The sequence below is a fragment of the Podarcis pityusensis genome (assembly GCF_964106645.2).
Source record: "Podarcis pityusensis genome assembly, chromosome: 3".
NCBI classification, from domain to species: Eukaryota; Metazoa; Chordata; class Lepidosauria; order Squamata; family Lacertidae; genus Podarcis; species Podarcis pityusensis.
The window spans coordinates 44,475,596-44,502,722 of record NC_138026.1 but is presented as its reverse complement, the minus strand read 5'-3'; the positions used below and the strand labels follow the sequence as shown (position 1 = coordinate 44,502,722).

The 27,127-nt window shown below is 38.9% G+C and overlaps 1 protein-coding gene across 3 annotated transcripts in view; it reads left to right on the top strand.

Moving 5' to 3' along the window:
- EPHA7 (EPH receptor A7) overlaps positions 1–27,127 on the top strand; it is a 158,874-nt gene that overhangs the window by 100,221 nt on the left and 31,526 nt on the right. For all 3 annotated transcript variants that reach the window (XM_080997531.1, XM_080997533.1, XM_080997532.1), the window contains exon 6: positions 24,265–24,389. In XM_080997531.1, coding sequence (XP_080853657.1) covers positions 24,265–24,389 — 125 coding nt within the window. The remainder of the gene's footprint in view (positions 1–24,264; positions 24,390–27,127) is intronic.

Below are 27,127 nucleotides of genomic sequence, written 5' to 3'. Positions count from 1 at the left end.
GAGAGTGTAAACATTAAAAATACTAGGGAATTTTGTTTTTTTTTGTTTTGTTTTTGACAGCGCTGAGGATTCTCAGACACTGAATCCAAATGTGATTATTAATCCCTGCCTACCAAACACAATTGCTCTAGGCATTGTACATTGTATCTGGTTGCATCCCAAGACATTTTAACTGAAGTAGTCAAGATGTATTTCCTTATTGACATACCAGAGGCAGGTCTGCAACTCATGTATCAGTGTCACAAGATAAGTTGCTCTGTTATTATGAGTTATTATGTATCTTGCATAAATTGTATTCCACCTATGTCAGGGTCAAGGTCCCACCAATATCCACTAGCTTTGGGCATATGCTCATTTTTCTCCTTTTCCACATATGACCAATTTTAGGCAGCTCTTTAAAATAATAGCCATTCTTGATTTTGAGAAATGTAGTGGGGAGAAGCCTGCATTGATTGCAAGAAGGGCAGAAAGTGGTTATCTGAATCATCTCTGAGATAATCAGAAGAATGTGGAAAAGGTGACATGACATAAATTAGGATGCATTAGCCCAATGACACTGCTGCCATCAATAGATCTGCTTGAAAAACAGCCTGATAATGAAATACCAGCCACTGGAATTGTGCATTGAAAAGAGAAAATATAACTTAATATGCCAAGCAATTTCATTTTGATACAAAATAGCAACTCATTTGTTTCAGTATAGAAACCTTTCTGAGATTTAGTTCCTCATTTGTATTTTCTATATTTTCGACCTTTATTCAATTACAAAAGAGTTGAACTTTCCTGCAACAGAAAAAATCCATTTCCAAACAGCTGTAGTGATCACATATCATTGTTGTGAAGATTTTGGGTCAGAACAGCTTTATTTAATATGATCTCTAGGGTAGCTGCAGTGTGTTGTTGGAAACCTTAAACTGTTTATGTGTGCATTGACCAGGTTTGAGGATAACAGCTTCTTAGGTTAGGCCACAGAAATAATCTTGGACTCTTTTTCTGGTAAAGTCACCAATGTTTATTGCAGAAGTAACTTACCAGTGGAATATTCTTCCAATAATTGCTCATTATTTTCCTCCAAACTAGGCCATTAGAAGAATACATTGTTATTGCTTGTGCCTATACTTTTTGGAGGCAACAGAAAAAGCAGAATTTAAGCAGAAACATCTTTTGGAATGTTTATTTTGGCTCTTGATGGCTCATTGTGATGTTGTGCAATTTTACTACAAAAGTTTTAATATTTTTAATGGTACATAATAAATATATTTATTACCATTACCATTATAGTGCTAGTAATCATGATTATCTTCTGTAACAGAAAGAGGAATTAGTGTTTCTGTAATTCAGCAGCTTGCAACAACCAGTATGAGCACAATTCAGCCACCGATATTCACTTTTAAACCCTGTTGATTTTAGTGGGACATATTTAGGCTGTAATCCTTTATGTGTCCATGACTTAAAATTGACTCACTGGGACTTTCTTCGGAGTAGAAATGTATAGGTCTGCACTGTCAAATACATGCTTGGTTCTGCCATTGTAATCAATAGGGCTTAAAAATCCTTGACATTGATGGGTTCATGCCCTGATTTAGGACATTGCAGGTGTGCAGGGCAGCCTGATGTAACCCTAGAGACAGTTTCCATGCTTATTTATCCAAGGCAGCAACTCCTGGTTTGTTAACATTTTTAGTAGATACATCAGAAATCAAAAGTGACTCAAAAGGGGTTTTCAGTTTGCCTATTTCTCAAATCAGGATACATGTTTATCTTAGCAGGCTTATTCCCTCTGGTAGCTGACATTTACAATCCCATAAAACAATTATCTGCGAGGGCCAAACTACAGATTGCATTAATTCAGTGAATGTATTTAATATCCTTAATTTTTAATCTTTAAACAGGACCTGGGAGACTCGGGATCACTAGGCATGGGGAAAGGGCTTTGCAACCTATCCCTGCCGTGGCCATCCTACTGAAAAGAGTTAGACCTACTTCAACAATGCAGTGGCTGTAATCCTGGCACGCATATCCCCGTATTCTATTAAAGCACTAAAGTTAAGAATGCTTCTTGTATCGACATAATCTGTGTAATATGTAATTGATTGCACATGAACAAGAATAGTCATCAGAAGGGTCTCTCAGAGCAGTTTACCAAAATCAGTTCTAAGATGGTCCCTGCCCTTAAACCCACAATGTTAAAAGACATGAAACACCAGGAAGAGGAAATGGCAGGAGAGGAGGGGAAAGTAAGCTCAAACACAAGTTCTTGGAGTAACAGTTCCGAAAGTTTCAGCAGATGGTGTTCGGAATGTCCTGCCCTGGATAAAAAGCAGTCCCTACCCTGAAGCATTCTCTGCCCCTCCCTCACAATCAGATCCAGGAATCGACCTGGAGGCAACATCCAGGCCTGAAGAATAGGTCAGATCCTAGGTCTTCCACCGCACAGCTGATTTGACATCAGGTAGAATTCTTACATTTCCCTCCCTACCCAGAAACTTTCTCCTTGCTCCTGCTCCCCAAATCAGATCCAGGAGCAAAGCAAATTATAGTGTCCAGGCTGGGAGAGGGCAGTACAGGTGGTGTGTGGCACAACAACACCTACTGTTTCAATATAGAGGTAGCTCCACTTTGTGTGGGCACTTGCAGTGGGACTTGGTCTTGCTCATGTATCTTCTTGATTGCTACCTGAACTGAGTCAACCATATTTTGCATGTTAGTAGTTTCCCAAGCTTATGGGAAAGCACCTTAAGGAGACATCAGGAAGTTTAAGACCATGTCCTTGGGAAGGAGTTGCTAGTGCTCTAACTGGTTGAGTTGCCATTGTGATAGAAATCTAAGCATTTTAAGCACTTTTAATGCCTTTTCTGGGAGGTATGGGGTATACCTTGCCCTTTTGGTAGAGCGTGAGTGTACAAGCGCGTGCACACACACACACACACACACACACACAGCAGCTTCCATAAATTTCCTTTCTAGTTTTATAGTTTTAAAGGACAGAGTATTCATGACTTCCAAATATCAGATCAGACTGTGTAATAAAACACTGGACAGTCAGGGGATGTTTTATCTGATAAGCCTGAACTAAAATTAGATCAGAACCATTGGGGTTTGCCCATGCCTACTTTCCTTTTTCTACTGCTTACTATGTTAAAAAGTGAGTGAATATGAGTGCTTTTGGTTTCTCTAGAATTACTTTTGCCATTTTAACTATTGTAGTCAAAGCTGAAATGCTTTGTTTGTGTTGCCTCTTTTTTCTTTATGCCTTATTGCCAAAGGTGGCATTGTGTCCTTTGAAAAGCAAGTCTTTTGCTATCATGCCCGGCAAATTCCTTTACTTAAAAGGAGCTAATTGAAAGGAGTATTCAGGTTTCTTCACCACATATTATTGGAACACTGTAGCTAACCCAGCAGGTACTGCTTTTAGCTGTTTAAAAGTACTGTATCTGATTGGTCCAAACGCTCCATTGTTTCCACAAGGGACTTAAGATATCATCTCCATTGTAATGCAGTCAGGACTGTGAATATAGATCTTTCACCTGCCGATATTGTGGCAGTACTGTTTTGTTAGCTTCATGCTGCAATCTGGAATCCCTTTTCTGAATGTTTACTATAGAAAAGCTTTCATTTCTATTGTTAGTGCTAGCATCTTTGCCCTAGTTCCCCACATTTGCAATATTATAATTTATTAATAATTCCTGCTGGAATTATGGAGCCTTGTCTTGTGAACAGCATGAAGCCAGCCCATGGGCTGTTACTTTAGTTTTACATTCTCTTAAATTGTCAATTTCAAATTGCTGAAATAGAATCCCTATGCAATATTTGTTTAGTCGTGTCCGACTCTTCGTGACCCCCATGGACCAGAGCACGCCAGGCACTTCTGTCTTCCACTGCCTCCCGCAGTTTGGTCAGACTCATGCTGGTAGCTTCGCGAACACTATCCAACCATCTCATCCTCTGTCGTCCCCTTCTCCTTGTGCCCTCCATCTTTCCCAACATCAGGGTCTTTTCCAGGGAGTCTACTCTTCTCATGAGGTGGCCAAAGTACTGGATCCTCAGCTTCACGATCTGTCCTTCCAGTGAGCACTCAATTATTATTATTATTAAATTTAATAATAATGTTGATGGTGATGTTGCTCCTTTATTTCCCTTGGATGCAGCTCATCAGGCCTTGGAGATCTGAATTCATTTAAAGTAGTTAGGTGTTCCCTTACTACAGACTTCCTCAAACTCAGCCCTCCAGATGTTTTGAGACAATTCCCATCATCCCTGACCACTGGTCCTGCTAGCTAGGGATCATGGGAGCTGTAGGCCAAACACATCTGGAGGGCCGAGTTTGAGGAAGCCTGCATTACTACCTCCTTTCCTATCTTGGGCTGCAGCTCCCTCCTTACATCATTTATTATGTTATCACCAGGTTGGGCATTGCTTTCCTTCTGGATGAAGACAGAGGCAAAGTAGGTGTTGAGTAGTTCCACCTTTTCTCTGTCACCCAATAGCATTTCTCCGTGTTCCCCATGCAGAGGACCCACCACTTGCTTGTTCTTCCTCTTACTCCGGACATAGCTGAAGAAACCTTTATTATTATTATTATTATTATTATTATTATTATTATTATTATTAACCTCTTGCAAGCCTGAGCTTTAGCCTTCTGAGCTTTAGCCAGTCTGACTTCCCCCCTGCAACTGTTGGCTACTCCTTTGTGATATAGTGGTACCTTGGGTTAAGTACTTGATTCGTTCCGGAGGTCCGTTCTTAACCTGAAACTGTTCTTAACCTGAAGCACCACTTTAGCTAATGGGGCCTCCTGCTGCCACTGCGCCGCTGGAGCACAGTTTCTGATCTCATCCTGAAGCAAAGTTCTTAACCCAAGGTAATATTTCTGGGTTAGTGGAGTCTGTAACCTGAAGCGTATGTAACCTGAAGTGTATGTAACCCGAGGTACCACTGTATGCCCTTTCTTCCATTTCTTATACATGCCCTTCTTAACTCTCAGCTCATCTACAAGTTCCTGATGCAGCTACACCAGTTTCCTTAGATGCCTCCCACTTTTCTTTCTTGTTGGTATTGTCTGCATGTGGGCCTTCAATATTTCTCCTTTTACAAACTCCCATCCTTAATAGAATAGACAGAATTCTTTATTTTTTCCCCCTTCTGCATTGAGTTCAAAGGAATTAATTTTCCTTAAACCAGGTCTGTTAGTATAAGATGTTTCATAGTTTCCTTCAATTAGAAGGAAAAACACTCTGACAATAGCTTGTGCTGTTTTTGTGTTAGATAAACTGGCCCAATCTAGTAAGAGCTGCACTTTGTTCCATCCTCTTTAGATACATCCATTGTATTCAGTGGAAACTCAGGTGACCATTGCAATGTGCATTGTTCTGTAATGTTTTAAGAACCAATGAGCTCATATGCAATGGTTTTGCCTTCGGTACCATAGCCTCTGTTTTGTCTGTTCCTTCAAATGGAGAATGTGAGCTATTGCTCTCTGACAAAGTATTATTGGAGGGCAGTAGTTCTGTGATTCTGAGAAGATAGTAGTTGATATGGCACTTCTCTTTTTTGCTCAAGTAATTGATACATTAAATGTGCCACATTTCCAGGTTACCCCCTGAGGAAAAATGCCAGTATTGTGAAAGAAAACTACACAACTGTCCAATATCTGTAATCAATTTTAGTAAACCTAGTTTGTTTGATGTTTTTATTCACTTTGAGTCCCAAACTTAAGCAATGTATATTTTTTACAGTAAATACTCAAATATGAATAATAAAATCAGAGAATGGTTGACTTGGCAGGGACCACAAGGGTCATCTAGTCCACACCACGGCAAAGCATGATTTTTTTGCCCAATGTGGGGCTCAGACCCACAACACTGAGATTAGAGTTTCATGCTCTACTGTGGTATATGGTGGCAGTCATATATGAATACTGAAAATTCCAGCTGAATTTTGTGACTACCTGAAAACTATTTCTTAGTGCCTTTACCTACACAAGCAAGTGCTATTAATTCCATTTAGTTCACTGTCAAGTACATCTCTGAATTTTTGTCCAGTCGCAAAATTAATCTGAAACTGTTGAAATAGGTTCCTGATGAAATATGTAGCTTTTGTCTAGTAAAAACAATCCTCTCATTATATTAATAAACAGTGAAAGGTCTAGGAATCATTAATTTTACACCTTTCTTGTTCCTTGTGAGACTCTGAAAGACTCCATATTAGTTCTTACAATTTTGTTTTTGTTATAAAAACAATTTAGAACAAAATGGATGAAAAGCATTCCATTCATGGCTGAAGTTTATCAGATTGGCAAACAAACAAGGTCTGAAACAAAATGAGCCAATTCGTACTGGATAGGAGCACATTTCACTATCACCACCGCACAGGATGTCTGGATTAAATAATATGCCGGTACTTCTGTGGTTTTGTCAGACAAGGCCAGAGCTATTGAAAACCCAAACACAAAACAGGGATAACAGAATATTTTTAAAAAGAAGAAAGCTGGACTGGCTAAATCCATACATAAAAGGCATGCCTTAAAGAAATAGAGAAAGGGTGGTGGTTGGAAGGGGGAGTATACCACTATAAAGTTTAGAGTTGTTAGAGAAAGGAGAGAGAAAACAAAGACTTCAGGCCTCTGGACAACTGCCAAAGATAGAGAACGCAACAAAATGAAGTTAAATGGATTGATAAAGAGGGTGCTTGAAAAGCAATGTAAAAATCAAGCTGCATGTTGTTGAAGCATTATGGGCACAATCCAGGCAAAGTTAAGTACTTCTGCATTCTATTTAGTTCAGTGAAAAAGTTAAGTATGTGGTTAAATCTTTCTCATTGAAATCAGGGGGACTTAAAAAGTGCTTAACTTTGCCTGGATCATGCCTTTTTAATTTGATTTATCTTATCCAAATCCAGTTATTTGTTTCTGACGAAGAAAAGAAGCTCACACTATCTTTCTCACAGTGTTCCCATAAAGTTACCAATATGAATCTTGCCATTTTCTTTCTTCATATTTTAAAAATGCATTTTATAACAACATATCAAGATAATTTAATGTAAACAATTAAGCTTACATTGACAAGCCTTAAGGTCCAGAAGTTCTGTGCCGTTCTCAGAGTTCTGCATTTTATTTGGTGTATCTCTTCATGGGAGCTAACAGGAAGTCTCTAATTTGATTATATCCACCTGCACAAATGGTCTTTGTGGAATTTTTTACCACCAAGGTTGTAGTCCGATGTACACTTACCTGGGGGTAATCCCCACTGAACTTTCTCCTGGGTAAATATTCGTAGGATTGTGGTGCAGTTCACTAACTGAAAGTGAGACACTTTACTATAAAATTCAGAGTTGGTACTTCCATTTAGATCACATTTAAACTTCAAGAAACGGAGGAGATTTAGCCATATGCTTTAGTTTTTCTCTCTAAAACGTTTCATCGCAGCAGTCTGGACTGTTAAAGTTATTTGTCCATTTACAATGTTTTATATACTTTTCAATTTAAAAAATCCTCAGAGCTGTTACTGAAACATAAAATTTCATTTAAAACGTTGATCGGATTAAAACAATAACATTAATTAAGTTCTGAAAAGCAACAAAATATTATAAGTGATGCAGCAAAGAAAAAGGTGGCAACCACTTCACCAGAATCATTCTCAAATCCTGAGAGAGAAGGAAGGTGTTTAACTGATTTCAAAAATTAAACCAAAGAAGGTGACTGGCAGAGTTGCCAAGGAAGAGCATTTCAATTCCTCAGCACGACAGAGAGGAGACCCTGCTTTGGATTATTTGTTATTTTCACCCCATAACACTGATATACCACTTGATTGTTTGTTTAAAAAACCTCTCCTTTATTCTGCCTGGAGATCTTTTGATTGTGTGTGGTTTTTTTAAAAGATGAAGATGAGACTCACTTATCTTAAGACTGGTTGTATGGTTGTATCCACCAATATTTAGGATTCAGCATTTGTGATGTTACATTGGGACAATATAATACTGAGCCGCTTTATGCTAGTCCACTTAATTGCAGCCTCAATGCAAACCTATAAAACCCTAGCTGGTTTGGGATGAGACTTGCTGAAGGACTGGCTTCTTTTACATAAACCTGCCTGCACATTGTGCTTGTCATCAGAGGCAGTGCTCCACATCCTGTTGCTATAAGAAGTTTGTTTGGCTGGGACTTGAAGCAGACCTCTTTCATTTGTGCACTATCTTTTCTTTGCTTTTTTTATTACCATGAGAAGGAACTTTTCACAGGTTAGAGGTTTTTCATTCTTATTACTTGGGGCATTTATCTTTTCCATTAATAGTTGGACTAAGACTAACGTAGTTAAGTAATGGGACACATGACACAGTCAGGAATATAAACCAAAGTTCTTAGAAGAATTGCAGGAATGAGGGGAAAGGCAGGGGGAGCCAGGCTGGTCATTCAGCGTATCTTGTTTTCATTTGAAAGGGAGAGAAATCCTGAACAGATTCTTCATCCCGTTTCCACAGAAAGACTCCCACTACATTACAACTGGATTTAGATCAGACATTTTTCAGTGATGACATTAAAAAGATTGATTATTTTCCCTGAAACGTTCCTTCAGTTTGTTGTAGCTCCATTTACTAGGATGCTAAGAAGAGAAAAGGAGATTTAGTGGTTGGATTAGAAAGTGTGGTGCAACGTTAATCGAAAATAGAATTGCTGCCATGGCACGGATAACTAGTGAGACTTTGGCAGTGATGAGCTCCTTCCTTCTTAAGAAATTGTAACCCTTTTGAGCCTCCCTTCACTTTCATGATTAATGGACTCATTAGAAGAGTGGTTTGTTCTATTTGTTATATCTAAGATTTACAGGGTTGTGGTGCAAAAGTGTCATTAAATAGATTATTCTCCATTCCAGCTTTTAAAACCATTGCTGATTTAAAAAAAAAATGAAATAGTGTTCGCATTTGCTTTATTGACCCTTTCTTCTTCCTGTGACTTGTGGGTATGCTTTAAAATTTAACTGTTCATAACTATTGTGTTAAATACTTCACCTAATCAGACGTTCTTAGGAGAAGGAAGCAACCTAACAAAACTTGAAATGCCTAAATGTTATAAACGAAGTAGAGCAATTGAAAGTTCATGCCATAGAAAGGAAAACAGATTTCCTGTGAACTGAGGTAAAATAATTCATAAAAGCTGGGTGTAAGGTAAAAGGTGGCTTGCTTGCTTGCTTGCTTATTTACACATATGATGCCATCAGTGTAAGAGGCAATTTACCATGTTTCCCAACTGAGAAAGACAGGTTCCTTTGTGAAAGAGCATAGAATCCAACTTTTACTGAGGAGAGACAGCAATGGGAGAATTAAGGCAATCAAGGAATAGCTAAAAATACGTAAGCTTAGTTACAGATTCAGGATGAGGCTTAAGGAATTTAACCAAGGTTTAATGATAAACCTATGATGTTCATACCAGTACTAATTCCTGCTTCCGGCGAACTTTGTATACTAAGCTCTCTAATGCTACTACCACCTTAGTCATGAAACAGAACTAGTGCTTCAAAGAAATTCTCTTCTTTGAACATTCATAATTTATTTTCTTAAATGATTAAAACTGCACACAAGGATCATTGTGATAAATGCCAAACTATATTGGTAAAGAGAACCAATCCATGCATTTACATGTTATGTAGCTATTGTAATGCTTCCATTTTTCATTATTATGTCTCGGAAATCTTTAAAAATCCTAGGGTAGTTTCAGACCACAAAAGTTTCACATAGAGAGATGGGAGAAGAATGGAATCCAGATAAATCAGAGAACCCAATAAAGACGTATAAACATTGTAAATTTTAAGCAGTTAGAAGCTGATTTAATAGGCTCCTTTTCACCCTGCATACATGCATGTTTCTGTATCTTCACAGCCTGCATTCAATCAATGTTAGGGCTGTAGTAAGATGCTGTATTTGTGGATCCCTTCTCTATTTTCAGGAAGAGGTATGAACTGGGCTGTGTTCATTAAGTATTGGGTAGTGGAGGCAGTTTCTTGTGCCAGCCAGGCAACAGTGTAGTTCTACTCATGGCAGACTGGCCACCATTTTCTTAATTCCAAAATGACCACCATGTAGCATGATTTTGGGAGAAGAAACTTGTTAAGTATCATAAAAAGGTAGATGCAACTTTTTTTCTTAAAATGTGAAAAAGGTGAAATAAGGTTTTAAACAAATTCAGATGCTCCTTCCTCTACCACCACGTCAGATAACACAGCCCAGCAATGAGTTATGTAACCCCTTCCCTCAAATGTCAATAAATTCATTGCCACCACCTGTTTGGTAGCCTAAATTAGCTTCCCCAGCAACTGGTAAGTCCAGCAGGTTTCCTACTAAAATTTGCATTCCTATAGTATACAACAGGGAATAAATTTAATCAGGCAATGGTAGAAAAAGAAAGGTAAGGTCAAGTATGCAGGAGGATTATTTCTCAGTGTTTTTCATTCCCAAGCTGCCACTAAGGGCCCCCCATAAATCCAAAACATAAATTAATTATTTTTCTTCACCCAGGTGTCAGAATTCCTTGATACTGTGTAAGGGCTTCTGGTTTACTTTTGTGGCTGCGTTTAGCAATTATTCAATCCATTCTTCATTTTTGCAGTGTATAGCTTTGAAAGATGACAATATGAAGTGTTACTATGTGGAAATGGTTTTAATACAAACTAGCAAGAGTGTTTGGGGTGACCAAGGAGCTGTTATGTTTCCCAGTTTTGCATTGTTGAAGGCTAATAGTCTGGATGCTTAAAGAAAAACAAAAACTTACATAAGTACTAATCTCTTCTGACAAAAAAGAGGAAATTGCTGTTTAAATTTATTTTCCTTTTCAGACTATGAAACTAATTAAAAACAGAATGGTTGGTTAAACCCATGGATAAACACGACATGTTAGGGAACAGTCAATATAGATTTTGTAAATAAGAGATTTATAAAGAAAATAAATATTTAAGTGTCGATCAATACTATTTCAGTCAAAATCTGTCCCAGTGCCTTCAAATGAAATAATCTCTAGAGCACAATGTATCTGACTTTGTAAATATAAAGCTGTTTGCACATACTCATTTTGTACAAATCATGCTTATTAGATATATTCCAATGAGCTTGTTTCTTAGCACTGAATTAAAGGTGGCTCATGAAACAGGTAAATAAACCAACTGAGTACCACAGAATGACATTGCATAGCCTGTAGAATTCAAAGATGAGTAAATATGAATCCACATAGTACATCTTCTTTCTCCAAGATCACTATTGCCCACCTCTGACTAGCCAGGTGTAATTTATGAGCCAGTGAAGAGAACAGAAGGAAGAGGTTTACCATGAGCACTGTGTCAATCCCTTCTGCAGGTACAACTGCATAAGTGGTGGAAAAAATGGTATCCTCAATAACTAGCCAGTTGAAGTGATTGACATAGAAGAGAATGTAGGAAACACAGCTTAAAGCTCCCCACGTGATATGGCTCAAATCAAACACGCAATTTGCAGTTATTTGAGGAAAATTTTTATTCATATATATGATTTGTTCCACCCCCACTCAGCTTTAAGCACTTGTAGGTTTTGAGCCCTATCAATATTTTGTTTTCAGTAGAGCACAAGACAGCAGCACAAGACAGCCTTGCTAATGGTGAGGAATGCTGGCAATTTAGTCCAATGACATCTGGTGGGCCACAAATCCCCCATCCCTGCAATAGAAGTTCAGTTGAATTTATACTGGTATAACATCATTATTGTGTTACTTTGAGAGAAAGAGTGGTGTAGTGGTTAGAGTGTTGAACAAGAACCTAGGAGACTTTGGTTCGATTCCCTGCTCAGCCATGAAGCTCACTGAGTGGCCTTGTGTGACCTTAATGGGGGGGGGGGGAGGCAGAAGCCCTCCCTGACATCTCTGTATACATCTGCACATCCCACCTTCTTGTGTTAAAAGGAAAGACGTGAAGAAGGATTCTAAGTGCATTGAGCTTTTAGACAGTGCAGAAATATTTGAAGTGGAGCCAGCATTGCACGAGAATTGGCAGGAGCGGAAGAGCTCTTGTGTGAACCCTCCCCATTTTAAGCCCACATTTGTAAGCCTCAGATGCCCGAATGGGTCTTTTGTCAACAATGGTTCCCTCTGCTTTGTGGGGAGCAGGGAAATGAATTCATATTCTAGCACATGGATGTGCACATATGTGCACACAATTTGAACTATAATACTCTTTATTTCATTTGTTGCCTAGTAAAATGGTGGGAGTTGCTGTGTTCAGATACCTAGCTCTTAAAACTGCATATGCAGTGCTGTACTTTTTTATCCTGTACCTGATCCAGGAGAAGATGCACACGTACTATTTGTTTTTGATTGAGGTGAAAGGAGTTGAATCTAGGGCACATGCTGCTTTTATCTTCTGCTTGTGCACCTTCCTTGCCTAGTCTCCCAGTCTGTCAAAATAATACATTTTCTTCACATGTGCCATTCCTCTATTTTTGTACATATTCAAGAACACAAGGAACTGGGTTTTAAATGCTTCAGTGTCTGGAAACACTGAGAACAGGGGCTCTGTGTGGGAGGTAAGCTAAGGCTGTTTAAACTAGTTATCCTTTACATCTTCTATACTTGTGAATTCTAGACAGTCTGTGAAAGTTGTAGACAAAAGTACTTACAAAAATAGCATAATCATTTCCTGATAAAGTTTTAATATGATTTTGAAAAATGGTTGAGTAGGAGTATTAATGATGAGTGCTTTATGATTGGTTACAATAATTAATTTTTTTAATGATGTGGAAATGCTTCGCAAGTCATGCATTAGTGAGAGCTAAAACTACATATGGAAATAGCATTCCGCATGCCAGATTCTATTCTGATGTGCTTCTGTTACTCCACTGCAGTCCATGAGATTACATGATGTAATTCTGAAAATCAGAATCTACCCCCTCTCTTTAAGAGAACTAATCAAAAAACAAAATGATTTTTAAATGTTTCCAACTTATGCATTCTTTAATAATGCATTCAGCTGCAGCTTTGATTTGAAGTACTTACACAATAAATTAACCTTTGGGTAGATATTGTGCAGTTGCCTTCATATCCATGTTAGGCTTCATTGCCGCTGTGAAAGGACTATAGGCAATAAGATGTCTGTATAATTTTCAAGTAGGACAAATCACTTTGATCACAATCCAGTACACAATTGGATATAGAGAGAGAGCTATAATCCTACGCATGCTTACTTTCAAATAAGTCTGATGGGACTTGATTAGGAGCAGGCTGACTAATTTGATTGAAATGACGAGGAGTTGCCTAGGAAGCACCATTTCAGTGGGCTGGGTTCCAGCACTCATAACAGTTTCTGAGAGAGCAATACAGTGTCCAGATGCAAAAGAGGACAGGGTTCATGTGCCTTTAATAGTTGTGTAGAAGACAAGTTATTGCTGTTTAAATTCCCCTTTTCAATACAAGTATTAAAGGTGCAGTAGACCTGTCCTTTCTTGCATTTGGCCACCCTCACTAGGAAGGACAAAAGACGGGCCAGCTCCAATTGAAATCAAGGAAGTATTCCTTGCTATGTCAGTCCAAGGTCTATCTAGTCCAGCATTTCTTATTCTCTTCCCTATTAACTATTTGCTTCTAGAAGTTCTCAGGCAGGGCATGAAGGTGATAATTAGGACTGGGCGATATCTGCTTTCTAACATTGTAATGTATCGCCAGCTAAACCTTGAAATATATGGATATATCATGATGTCAGAAAGGAGGGAAGAAGGCAGTTGCCCGCAGCCTACCTGGAGTCTACCAGCTGTGGCTCACACCGACGATCACCTCTCAAAGTAATAAATGGCTATATAGGGTAATATTGTTGAGTAACTGTGTATACTGTGAGTATACTATGTATACTGAGTATGCATACTGTATACTATGTATATAGTATACTATGTATACAGTATACTATGTATACAATGTATACTATCAGTAACTGTGTTACTCATAGCATACCCATTGAAAGTAATCAGCATGATAGTGTTAGGCCCGTTAATTTCAATACATCTACTTTGAGTAATACCTATTTAAATACCATACATGTTCCATATTGATACAATTGTACAGTGGAACCTCAGGCTGTGGACGTAATCCATCACAGAAGCACATCCTCAACCCGCAGCGTTTGCATTCTAAAGCACTGCATCTGTGCAGGCGCCGGCGCGATTTGGCACTTCTGCGCCGGTGTGAGTGGCGAAACCCAGAAGTAACGTGTTCCAGTACTTCCGGGTTTCCTACTGTCTGCAACCCGAAAACACTTAACCTGAAGCGGCCGTATTATGAGGTATGACTGTACTGCCAAAAGAAGAAGAAGAGGGGTGTTGATCCCCCCCATTTGTGGAAATACAAGATGGCAAACAAGTTGGGGAGGAGAGAAATGGTGAGGATTCAAGGTTATGCATGTTGGCTTGGGTGTGTGGCCAGTATGTGTGTGTGTGGGGGGGTGGTACTGGATGATTAAGAGGGGTTAATTGTTTGCTCAGTTGCAGCTGTAAGGAAAATTTGCACACTTATTCATGTACATCAACAATAGCCACAATCAGAAATACTAGTACCTAATATCAGATTCTTTTTGTTTCTTTATTTTGATTTGTCTCATTTTTGGAAGGAAGAGTGATACAGTCCAATTGGTGTAAGCTCTGGAATTGCTTTTGTGAAACTGTTCTACAGGTACCGTTTGTGAAAGTTTTGCAGGCTGCTATCAGCAGTTTTACAGGAAATAAAGGATATGATTAGCAGTGTAGTGAGCACATAGGCCTTGATCTTTAAAAACAAGTTTAGAATAAAACGTTTGAACAATGTCATTGGTTTTTATGACATTGCCAAGTAGAGTTAAGGTGTGTGTTTATCTGATCTGTGAGATCTGTGGGAAGTGCTGCATGTACGAACCCCTGATTAAATTTCACAGGTATTTGGAAACAATTTAGGAACGTTCATACTAAGTGATGTTGTAGTTCCTGCCGCAAAATTACATCCTTGAACATGGCAATTTTAACAACTCTGCAGCACAGCACTAATTATTGCTTTCTGTTGACACCTGGATGGACTATTTATACAATTGAATTTGTTGCTCCTATCTATTCAGTCACACAAGAATGTCAACTTCAAGGGTGTTAGGCATGTTGGAGGTGGGGAAAATCTTAATTTATGCCACAATTTTACTGGCCTTTTGGCAATGCCATCTGGTCTTAAACTTGTCTACCAGCATGGTCACAATTTGGTGCATTAAAATATTATTCTCAGTGCATAAAACCACAGCTTTTATAGGTTGCACACTGCAGTGATTAGCTTATTACAGAGAGATGCCCAAGGGACACTTTAATACATTTCAGTCTCGTGAGAAAGTGTACTTAGTTATTTATTCTTGTCGGGTGAGCCTGAAATAAACTAGAGCTGAGTAACAGGAAAAGCAAATTAACAGCGAGACAAATATAGAGTCAAATATTAAGTGCAAATTACAGAAAGCAGTTTCTGTCATTACACCTGTCCGCTTCCCCAAGAAATGATTTGTAAATTGTGCTTTATCTTTCCATCCCATAAATCTTGTGGCCATAATTGACACTTGTCATGGAAGATGGATAGTGAAAGAAAAAGGATAAAACGTAAGTGAGTAAACTCAAAAGGGGAAAGTATCTTTGTTGCGGGGGTGAGGGGTGCTTAGAAACTTCTGTTCCTATGGGAAAGACTGAATTCTGAGGCACCTCAGCTAAAGAAATGTACAAAATGTAAATTGGATGCTCACATATGGTGCACACAATTGTCTGTTGATAAGTTTGTTTACTGAATCTCTGAGTATATGCTTAACAGGTCAGAATTCATTTATGATTCTGACACAGAAGCTGCAGATTCCATCCGTGTCAATATTGTTCATCTTCTGCAATTCAAGTTCAGTTCACTGTTGATTAAAGCTGTATGTTAGCTGGTTTGGAAGATGCAGGGCAGAGAGATCACAAAAAGTAAACAGTAACTCAAAAATGGAGGCGTTCTGAAAATGTCTATAGGCATCATCTGTAACTCAGATAGACTCAGCTAGACTAGTAAAGAAAAAGCAGTTTACAGTATATGCATTGTATCTGCGATATAACATTGTGCTGCCAGATGGCGACGTGGAATCCCATTTTTCTCTACCTGTTTTCCCTGTTTAAATTTACAACTCTTTAAACTGAAACACTTCTTTGATGTGTCTCAATCCAGCCCATGACAGCTATTACTTTCACGCATAATGCTTTTATTCTTTTTTTTGGTAATGTTTTCTCTCAAACTTGGAAATTGAAATAATGGCACACAATTGATTCCTACTTCCCACTTAAAGAGGTGTTTAACAGAAACTCGAAATGAATATGACAGAATATATAATAGGGGAAATTAGCATATATAAAATTCAACACTGAGTAGTTTTTACATGCACAGTTAACAAGGTGTATGCTAAAATGATCCAATTAACCAAATGAAATGGAAACAGCAAGTGCCATTTTTGGTCCAGATTTTACAACAGTTCAGTTCTAACCTTGTGTTTTTCCTCACTTGATTTGGAAATGTATTCAAACAGCTATAGTTACCAATGCTCCCCTAGGAAAAGCAGGTAATTTAAGGGCCTTTCAGCCACCAAAAATAAAACAGTGATAGAAAGCTGTAATGAGCAGTCAAGTGCTCCTGAAGTAGGTTCTGTCTTGCCTCCTAATGCTTTAGTCTCCCTGTGTTTAGCTATGAACAGGTTGCCTTTCTCCAAGACACCCAAGAAGACTTGAGACAAGAAAGATGGCAATGGGTGATATTTATTTTTAAAAATAACAACTATAGAATCTTCCAATCAGAATAATTCAACCAAATTAACCAAAACCAATGAGGTTCGGGTGGTGAGGTGATTGATGACAAGGCCCTCTGAAGTACAGACAAGATACTGTGTAAGTAGACTGATACACATGAATTAAGAAGGGGTCACTGCCCACAGGCTGAGTCTACGAGTATCCCTTAGTGGCTGATACTGGACAAAGACAGGGGTATAGGCAACTGACCAACTAAACAGTAGCCCCCAAGTCCCTTTGGTCAGTCTTAGACTGCCTTCAATGTAATTGCACCCTCTTTGGGTGCACCCTACCACGTCTCCAAAATGCAGCACTCTGCCAGAGACATCAGACTGGTGGCTCACCATCAATCGGGCTCCATAAAATGCCAGCAAAGATGCAGTGTAAAACAATAAGCTAGATGAATGCATCTCCTGGAACTGCAGGAGCAGGATTAATAACAGGTGTAATAGGTTTATACCTATCTATGGTGGAACCCATGGGATGCGGGTGGCACTGTGGGTTAAACCACAGAGCCTAGGACTTGCTGATCAGAAGGTCGGCGGTTCAAATCCCCATGACGGGGTGAACTCCCATTGCTCGGTCCCTGCTCCTGCCAACCTAGCAGTTCGAAAGCACGTCAAAGTGCAAGTAGATAAATAGGTACTGCTCCGGTGGTAAGGTAAACGACGTTTCTTTGCGCTGCTCTGGTTTTCCAGAAGCCACTCAGTCATGCTGGCCACATGACCCAGAAGCTGTACGCTGGCTCCCTCGGCCAATAAAGCAAGATGAGTGCCGCAACCCCAGAGTTGGTCACAACTGGACCTAATGGTCAGGGGTCCCTTTACCTTTACCTTTACGTTTAATGGTGGAACCCAACTTCCTGGCTCAACCTTCTAGCATCTTACATAATCAGAAGCTGGATGTGAAGTCTTTCACCTCTCCAGCTTGGGTAAAAAATGCCAAGACCTGGTCTCATAGCCTGTTCCTTCTCAAGGAAACCAAGACATGCATTAAATGGGAGGTTTAAAGCTCCACTGAAGTCCTGAAATTCCTTGAGGCTCCACCAATCAGCCCTCCTAGTGCTAGGTGCCAAGGCAGAGAGTATAGTACTCTTGGTGTCCATCTGTACAATAGAAATTTCCTCTAGGAAACCTTTGGAGCTAAGCAGACCCAGAAATGTCTAAAAGATAATTCTCAGCACCTCACCATACTACAATACAAAGGATTCATTGGGGGTGCTCACTGGTCTAAAATTAATATAGTATAGTTGGGCAACTCTGAAATAAGAGAAGCTCACATATTTGAGCTTGATATTCTGGAATACATGATACATGATTTAAAAGTGCAAGATCACAGGGAAGGTTCTCAGCGAATGGTTGAGCACTATGTTGATAAGCCTCCATGGGCTATGTCCCTTCTGCCATGACCAGGAGGAACACTTAAGTCAAGTTTAGATTCACATTTAAAGATTCTGCAATTAAGGACAGTGTTTACTTTCTAAATCAGCCAACTTGGAAGTCATGAGTAACACATCTGGCTTGTTTAACTAATCATTTTTTTAATTAAAAAAACCAGGATTGCTAAACTGGGATTCTTTAAAGGCCAACTAAACTTGGCATAAGCATTCATCCCAGCCATGTGGACAGATGAAGGTGGCTCACAGAAGCCTGATGCTTCCCACACGTCCATGGAGGCTCAATACCACACCATGCCTTATCCTTGGTTGTAAATATAGCTATTGTTTCGTTGTGGATTGATTCTTAGATTTTGAGCAGAAGCTCCTAGTTTCATACTAGAGTAAATGAATTATTTTTGCTTCAGTTTACTGACAGGATGAGGCAGGAAATACATTGTTGTGCTTGTTCATGTCCTATCTTCCCAACAAAGAGCTCAAGATGGCCTACGTACATAGCTCTCTTGTCTCCATTGTACTTTCATACAGTCTGTGTCTGGCAGGTCAGGGTGAGAGAGAACAACTGGCCCATGTCACCCAGCAAGCAAGTTATTAATTTACAGGCTTTTAGCTCAAAGCGATATAGGAGAAAATGGCTGAGTAATTTTGTTTTGTTCAAGCCTTTAAAAAAAGCCCCCAAAAAGCTTACATTAAACTTCTTTTAGCGCCAGAAACAGCTCTCTTCACTTGCTGATAGATTGGAAATAAACTCTCACTTCTCTTTTCAATTTCCTTGCTTTCATTGGTATGTTTTATTCTGGACTTGGGTTAAATTAAAGTGAAAAGCATTTCATTTCACATAAGGCTCTTCACTTCATATACTTCATTTTGTACTGAGAAATAATATGGGACTCTGAGTTGCTCTGAGCACTTCATACATTTTATTTTGCTTCCCTCCTGCCCCAGTGAGTACAAGAAAGATGGGCTAATATTTTTTTTAAAAAAAATTTCCACACATTTTAGAGAAAACTAAGCTCAATTTCAAGAAATTTATCTTTCTGTGTATTCATGTTTACTCATCTATGTTTATGAGTATTTTGGGAGGTGACTGGCTTTAAAAAGTTACTACATCTTCCTACCATCTTAGGAAACACTGCTGATTTTGCCTGAAGCTTGATGTGAAAAGGGTGGCAAGTTCGGGGGGAAATCCAGAGATGTTATATGTACCTTTGTTATCCATGAAAATCTTCCAATAAAAACAAACAAATAGAAAAATGAGCTTTGATCAGTGTCCAACAGATTTTCAGAAGTCCAACAGATTTTTCTATGGCTATTTATCTGTGGCTAAGATACTTAAATAATCAGTTTCTCCATGTACTAAATGTTTCTTTGACATTAATTTGAATCATTCCCAAGTTAATTTAGAATGCGGGACGCGGGTGGCGCTGTGTGTTAAACCACAGAGCCTAGGACTTGCCGATCAGAAGGTTGGCAGTTCGAATCCCCGAAACAGGGTGAGCTCCCGTTGCTCTGTCCCTTTACCTTTACCTTTACCACTGATACATTTAGTGCTCTCTGTTTGATTGGAGTCATTAAAAAAGTGGAGTGGCCATAGTTCTGTTAGAGCACACATGGTTTTCCTGGGGAAGGGTTTTGATTGGATCTCAAGTTAAAATAATTAATGGAAATGAATGGAAAAATATCTCTGCCTGACACCTTAGAGAACCACAACCAGTTTAGAATACATTCCAATCCTAAGAATACTTTCTGGGAATAAGATCCCTTTTATTTCAGAGGCCTGGTAAGCATTCTAAACCCAGCCTCAATTTCAGTAATATGCTAATAAGTCAATGCATAGACCATAGTCTATTTTTCAGTTTTTCGTGCATATGTTGGAGAGTGGTAGAATGGGCATTTCCTGCCCCCACCCTGTATGTGAAGGTTAAGAATTATATTTTGATCCCTTTGAAGCAGTCTGGCAAATATCAAACAGTCTATTTAAACTATTCTAATCCATGGAGGAAGTGTGAAGTTTTCTCATGTTGTTTGGCAATCACATCCAAGGACAGTGTAATCCTCCAAGCTTCCCTTTGCCAGATGGATTAAATTATTTCATTTGTTGAGTGGAGAAACCAGCCAAGCGGGAATTTCCTTTGCGATTTCAGCCTGTATTGTCACAGCAATACACAAAATACTGGGTGAGAAGATGAAAAGTCAGGTCAGATTGTAAGTATGTGTCTTGTACATATTTTGCTGTCTTTTTCAAGAAGAAAACAACAGCAGTGGATAGGGTAGCTTTCAGACCAGTGACTTCTAAATTCCAGCTAATGATTATGAATACAGGACCAGAGGATAATACTTGTTCCAGCCTGGAATTGGCGCATAACTCCTGAGGAAAAAGGTTCCTATGGTCAGACTTGGCAGTAGCACCCAGTATGTTGTGGGAAATGTTACGGTCAAAGGGCTCCAGAGAGTCTGCCATGGCTGATACCAGGATTTATTTATTTATTTTTATTTGAAAGAATCATCAGCTGGTGATGAAGCAAATGAAAGGGGGGAAATTGGAGGTTGAAGAATGGGGGGAAGAAGGAGAGGTTCATTATGAGTGACTGGTCTACCTTGTAATCTGAGTGGGTGAGTTCAGGGCCGTCTTTAGCATATGCACCGCTGGGGTGCAAAGATCCACCCAGCGTCCCCAAATTTAGTTTAGCCCCCAAATTAACTTTTATTATGCTTATGTCAGACACCATGCTTACGCCTTATCTCTTGTTTATGAAAGAAGGGAGGAAAAAGAAGCCAACTTATTTATTTGCTCATTTATTTACAGTACACTTATACTTAAGTGTACAACACCACCACACTTAAACTTATAGGTATTGTTTAGGCACCTGCTTAGGAGAGACATCAGTCGTGTCAAAGGTGCCGCTGACCCCTCTGCTGCATAGCAGCTCAATACAATACATAACATAATATTTTGATTTAAGAGTTAATTTTGCATGCATGGAGCTGTTGTGAATGACAAGCGTCGCCGCTGGCACAGCACATCTTTGATAAATGAGCACACAAAGTTGAAAGTCCTTTAGTGAAACAATAGATATACATTTTGATAATGCCTAGGTATATATGTATTTTGTTTTTCTAGCTTGATCAAAATTATTTATTATTTCATAACAGGTAGATAGTTAAGAGCGTCAGCGGCAGGTACCTGGCACCCCCCCCCGCACCCCTTGCATCCCTGGGTAAAGACGGCCCTGAGTGAGTTTACCAGGGCCAAACCGAAGTAAATAAATAGTCTTAGCCTCACATGTTTCTTGATCCTTTGCAAGTTCAGTCTCTCAAGAGTTATTCAGAGAGAGAATTCTGTTGGAGTAGCTGAAGAGTCTTTTATTTTGCTTAAGTCCAACTCAGAAAGTCTTCCTTTATCTACCCTTCCCTTTCAAATTGTACAAATACTAATCAAATTCTAATTCAAATCCTATTCCTTTTCTATTGAATCTTGCTGTTGTTTCTGTTTGAATCTTGTATTGCTTGGTTGTTCTTATTAAAGTCAGAACAACTGTAGAAGGACTTAAATTCAGTCTGTTTGTCTCAAGTTTCGTCATTTAGCTATTCTTTGTCTTACGTTGTTAATTGATCTGAATGTTCTTTTGTGTGTACGTTTCATACCCATAGCTTTGTCCCAAGTGATTTTTATAGCTGTAGTCTTCCTTATTCAGCCATTGTTATTACTGCTCTTCCTCTTCCTGTTAGCATTCACTGCTGAAAGCAGCAAAGCATCACACGATACACATTTGGTCTTTTAGCATCATCATTGCTAAAAGTCATACCCCTGTTGTTAGCAGTCCACTATTTGTCTGACAACGAGACATGTCCAAGGTGCTGGCCGCAAACCATGATGGCTAATGCACTGGCCATTTGCATCCCACCCCCCTTCACCAAGCTCAAGTACAGCTTCATGGTTACAGGCAGGAGCAGTGCACAGCATTGAGTTGCCAGTGGATCCTAGCTATTGCAAGTGGAAGCAGAAAATTCCAGGGCACTACACACCAGCAGCTCACTCATGCTCTTACAGAGGGAGCACCAGTTGCTCTTACTCAAGAAAGAGGCAGAGTTAGACAGGAAGGGCAAGAGACACATGGAGCAGAGTAAGAACTCTCCCTCTTCCTCTCAGGCTTCCATGTTCCACTCCCTCAAAATGTGGGTGACTATGGAGGATTCGAATGGAAGAAGGTATGGATTCACAAGATCTAACTTTCCGGTGCCCACTCCAGCCTTCTCCTCAAATCAAAATACTTTGCTTGCTCTGTGCAGTACCACCTAAGAGTACCTTCCTTAATACCATTCGATCAGTGCTCACAAACAAAACCATAGGGAGGAACATGAATCCATTTTAGTTGTTCCTCCACCCTACCTGACCCTCCCCACCCCCACAATATAGATGCCTAGCACAAAAGCTCTGGATCTATTTGTCTAATTTCCCATATCACTTACTTTCAGACTAATGGAGAGGGGGGACCTATTATGTAGGCCAGGCTTCCTCAACCTCAGCCCTCCAGATGTTTTTGGCCTACAACTCCTATGATCCCTAGCTAGCAGGACCAGTGGTCAGGGATGATGGGAACTGTAGTCTCTGAAGTTGAAGAAGTCTGATGTAGGCTAAGGGATTTTTCTTCTCTTTTCCTTTTAAGTGCCCCCAAACTGTAAGAGCAACCTTTGGGGAAACCCACTGGAGGCCTCCTTCTGAAATTTGGTAGGATCCATCCCCTCAGAAAGGCTTACCAAGCCCCTAAATTATGCTTCTATATAGACATTTATTTTTTTAAAACACACACACCAAACTTTAATGATGTGCAACACACATACAAATGGTGGACATAACGGCCTGTAATTTGACATGCTTTATCCATTATGGAGGGGCAAATTCCATCTTCTTCCATAAAAAAGAAAGTTACGGCCTTTAAAAAAAAATTCTGAACAGTGAATTGGAAAGATTACAAAGCATGATTTTTCCAAAGCAGGTCCCAAGCCGAATTAGGCAGTCTTCAAAGCAGGGTCCAAATCAAATATTGTGGTTTAGTACACCCCCCCCCAATATAAACACAACATTTTTCTCTCTTCAAAAGTATTTTTAGCATATTCAATTTTAGTTTCATCTATTAAAACTAATTTGATAAACTGAGTATGATTTCTATATCTATGTGACAGACTTAAGAAATTTGCTATAATGATAGTATATTGATTACCATTGTCAGGTAATGTTTATGTCAATCTGCTGGAGAAAGGGAAAGCACAGCAGGTGTTAACCATGCATCGGTGTTTTGGTGAATGAGTTCACATTGACATTGTAATGGTTCCCTCTTCCCACTGTCTCTTCAGGAGTCTCTCTTCAAGCATCATCTCGTCACAGAAATGCTGACAATGACAGTGGGTTAGTGTGTCCCCTAGTCTAGATAAATGTCTTCTTAATGACAGTTAAATAAACTTGCCTCATTTAAAAAATGATTATTCAAGCAAGCAAGCTTCTCAAAAGAAAAATGCTACCAGATCTGCAACTAAAGCAGATCTCTTTTTCAGTGATGCCTGCTCTTTGCTTTCAAACTGCATGCATTATTGGAAGAATATGATGGGACTGAACTTGAGCTGGAATTACACACAATGTGGGTCTGAAGTATGACCTCATCTTTGCCGCCTTATTTGTTCATTTGTCTTACAAGTGTTGTCGAAACGTTTGTAACAAATATATGGTCTAGTGGTTTACCACCGGAGATTAATCTGGAAGCATATTTTCTTGGTTTAATTAGAATTCATTTGCTTAATTGTCATTCTGATCCCATCAATTGCTGCCTTGCACTAACTTGAACAATGCTGTCTTTTGCTGTTTACACTTTAATTTAGATTTCTATTATGGTTTATGAGCAGTAATAAGGCTCTGCTTGAATATTCATTAGCTTCTGAATTGTGAACTATGGAAAGGTGCTTTCTCTTACCTTAATGACAGCAACGCAGCAGGGGACTGATCAGTGGTGACACTTGATTGGAGACTTCCAGCGCATTTGCTTATTGTTTATTGACATGTCTCCTCCAAACAGCTCCCTCGCAAGTTAGCGGCGTAATGAAAGAGAAAGTGTTGCAAAGGAGTGTGGAGCTCTCCTGGCAGGAACCTGAGCATCCCAACGGAGTCATCACAGAATATGAAATCAAGTATTACGAGAAAGTAAGCACTACTCTGAAATATACTACTCTTCCTTCTGCCATGGGCAATGTTTTGTACAGACTGGGATTGCTTTACTTTTATCACTCGTGATTCTTCCTTACTGTTTTCTTTATTGTCATCATTTCTGTATTATGCATGGTTTGTTTTGTTTTTTTAAAGTATTTGAGGAAATAGAACAATAACAGTTAATCACCAGATCAATCAATCAAAATTCATTCATCAATGATGGCAAATTTAATTGTTAGGACTGTGAGTTCAGGGCACACTTGTACTTCCTCTTGTTTACTGCAACATAGGGAAGGAACAAAAGAAGTCTTAAGATTGCATTTCCTTCTAAAAATGAACGAGAACTTACTAATTATTTCACAATGCCTTCAAAATTCAAGAACGGACCTATGTTTTTTAACATAGTTTGCAAAGTAATGTACATCCAATTGCTTTATCAGTTAAAATGTAGGTGATTAATCCAGTAAAATTATTTAATTGGTGACAGCCCTAATTATAATAGGCAGACTTATGATCTCATCTGCGGGATTTTGTGTTCCAGTATAAAGATTTTCCAATAATTTCTGTGCAAGAAAATGTTAGCTCAGAAGGAAGAGTCTTGTGTAAAAAAAGATTTTTCCTGCAAAATTCTCCTCCCCACCCCTTTGTGTTCCTTGGTATAATGCTACTTGTGCAAGAAAAACATTACATTGGAACAAACTTCATATACCCTTTTATTCTTCTAAATTTATCTTCCAAATTTATTAATAGCATAAATGCTGGCCTTGGTGGGGTTTCTTGGAAAAATTGGATCTGATGACCTACCTAGCTTTTCTATTTTCCTTCCAGTTTGAGTGGAATAAATTATTTTCCTCAATTACATTTGACAGCTTTTAGCTCTCAGTGCTCTCAAGATCCCAAGCTCTTTTATAAATCTCATTGTGAGCATACATGTGTTAGAATGATTTCCCAGTGATATATAGTATATCTACTGTCATAATAAAGAGAATGAGATCAAAATCTAATATAAATATATATGATATATAAAAATAATGTAATGAATTCTAATAGCAATTATAAACAAATGATATATTTCTATTTCTACCAAAGCAAAAGAATACAAACACAGTCTGTATTGTCATAATGTCAACACACTAAAAAAAAAAGTAGCTCATAAAATATCACATAGCACAAAAAGGTCAACAAACTTTTTTTTAATTTTGAAAAAACAAACTTGGTAAAAATACAATACACACAGCTATCACAAGTTAACAAAATCACCCCTTCACAGTATGTCACTAGTTTAAAGTTTTTAAAAAACTAAACGTTTCCAGTTAGAATATACACGTAAATAAAAACATACTTTGTAACTATTTTCTGATCAAAATCTTTTTATTACTCCTCCATTTTTGTTGGGTTTTCTTTTTTTCTTTTGTACCACAGTAATATCTAGCAGGCAGTTTTACTTGGTAGCATTGAATTGCTCTAGCAGTTTGTATCTCACATAGAGTAGAATAGCAAGTCTTTTCAGGTCTTAAATAAAGTGGCAAATGCTATTTAAAGTGTTTTAATACAATTTTGACAGGTAGAAATGGAAGTGTGGAAATCCGTTATGTCTCCAAATCAGAGGTTTCTGGCCCAGTTTTTGTAAACTCAGGCAGCTGTACAGTTCACGGAAACTTCAGAGTTTTTTTTAGTGAAGTCATCTTTTTAGATATAAAATACGTTCACAGCTGAAGTCATGATATATTGTTTTTCACAAATTAGCACTTTCCTTCCCCCCCCCTTCATTTTTTTCCTATTTTAGAAATAATTGATTAATTAAAAGAAGTATAACAATTCTTTTCTTAAACCTGCACACACAAAAACATATTTTAACTCACTTTGTGCTAAACTATAATTAAAATCTGGCAAATCTCTGTGGTTTAAAGGCCAGGTTTCTGTTGTCATCATCTGTTAATATAAAAAAAATGCCCCAGCAAATAGTTAGCTTTGTAATCATTTGTATTTAAAATACTTCATAAGATAAAATTAGTGTTTAAATAGGGAACATTTCCCCCCAACAAATATGCATGTCTTTCCTTGAGAGGAGATCTACACAACATACCTGTATCAGTTCTACACCATGTTGCCATAGAAGAATCCTGGGGATTGTAGTTTGGTGATGTGCTGAGAATTTTCTACCAGTGATTCCTACCCTACCACAAACTACAATCCCAGGATTTATTTGAGAGGATAACTGTTAAACCGATTTCAAGCGCTAGTGTAGAAATGGCTGAAGTTTTCATGTGAAGGTGCTGGTCAAAGTGACAAAACAAAGTGTGATCACTCTTTGATTACTTTAGGCACAACTCATGGCAATGAGCGCTCCCCACATCAAATGGGGGGCGCCTTTTGCGTGGTCATGCGCAGGCCCCCGGATCCCAGTTCGGCCCCTGGTAGTTTGGGCTGGCTTCATCCTCCCCAGGCTGGATACATGGATGTCTCCGCTTACCTCAGCCAATCGCCGAATCCCGCCTGGGGATCGGCCAGGCAAGGGGAGGGACCACTCAGCCCACACAACAGAAGGCGAATCTTAGCTGCGAAGCGTCAGTTGGCTCCAGAGCTTCTCCCACCCTGCCCTCCTTCAGTTCTTCTTTTGCAGGTTGATATCTTCTCCACAGGTACGCAGGCGCTGCTACGTTAGGGTCGCTGTTGAAGGGCCGGAAAGGGATTTTCCTGCATTGGCAGGTTTTGCCTTTCCCGTAGCAAAA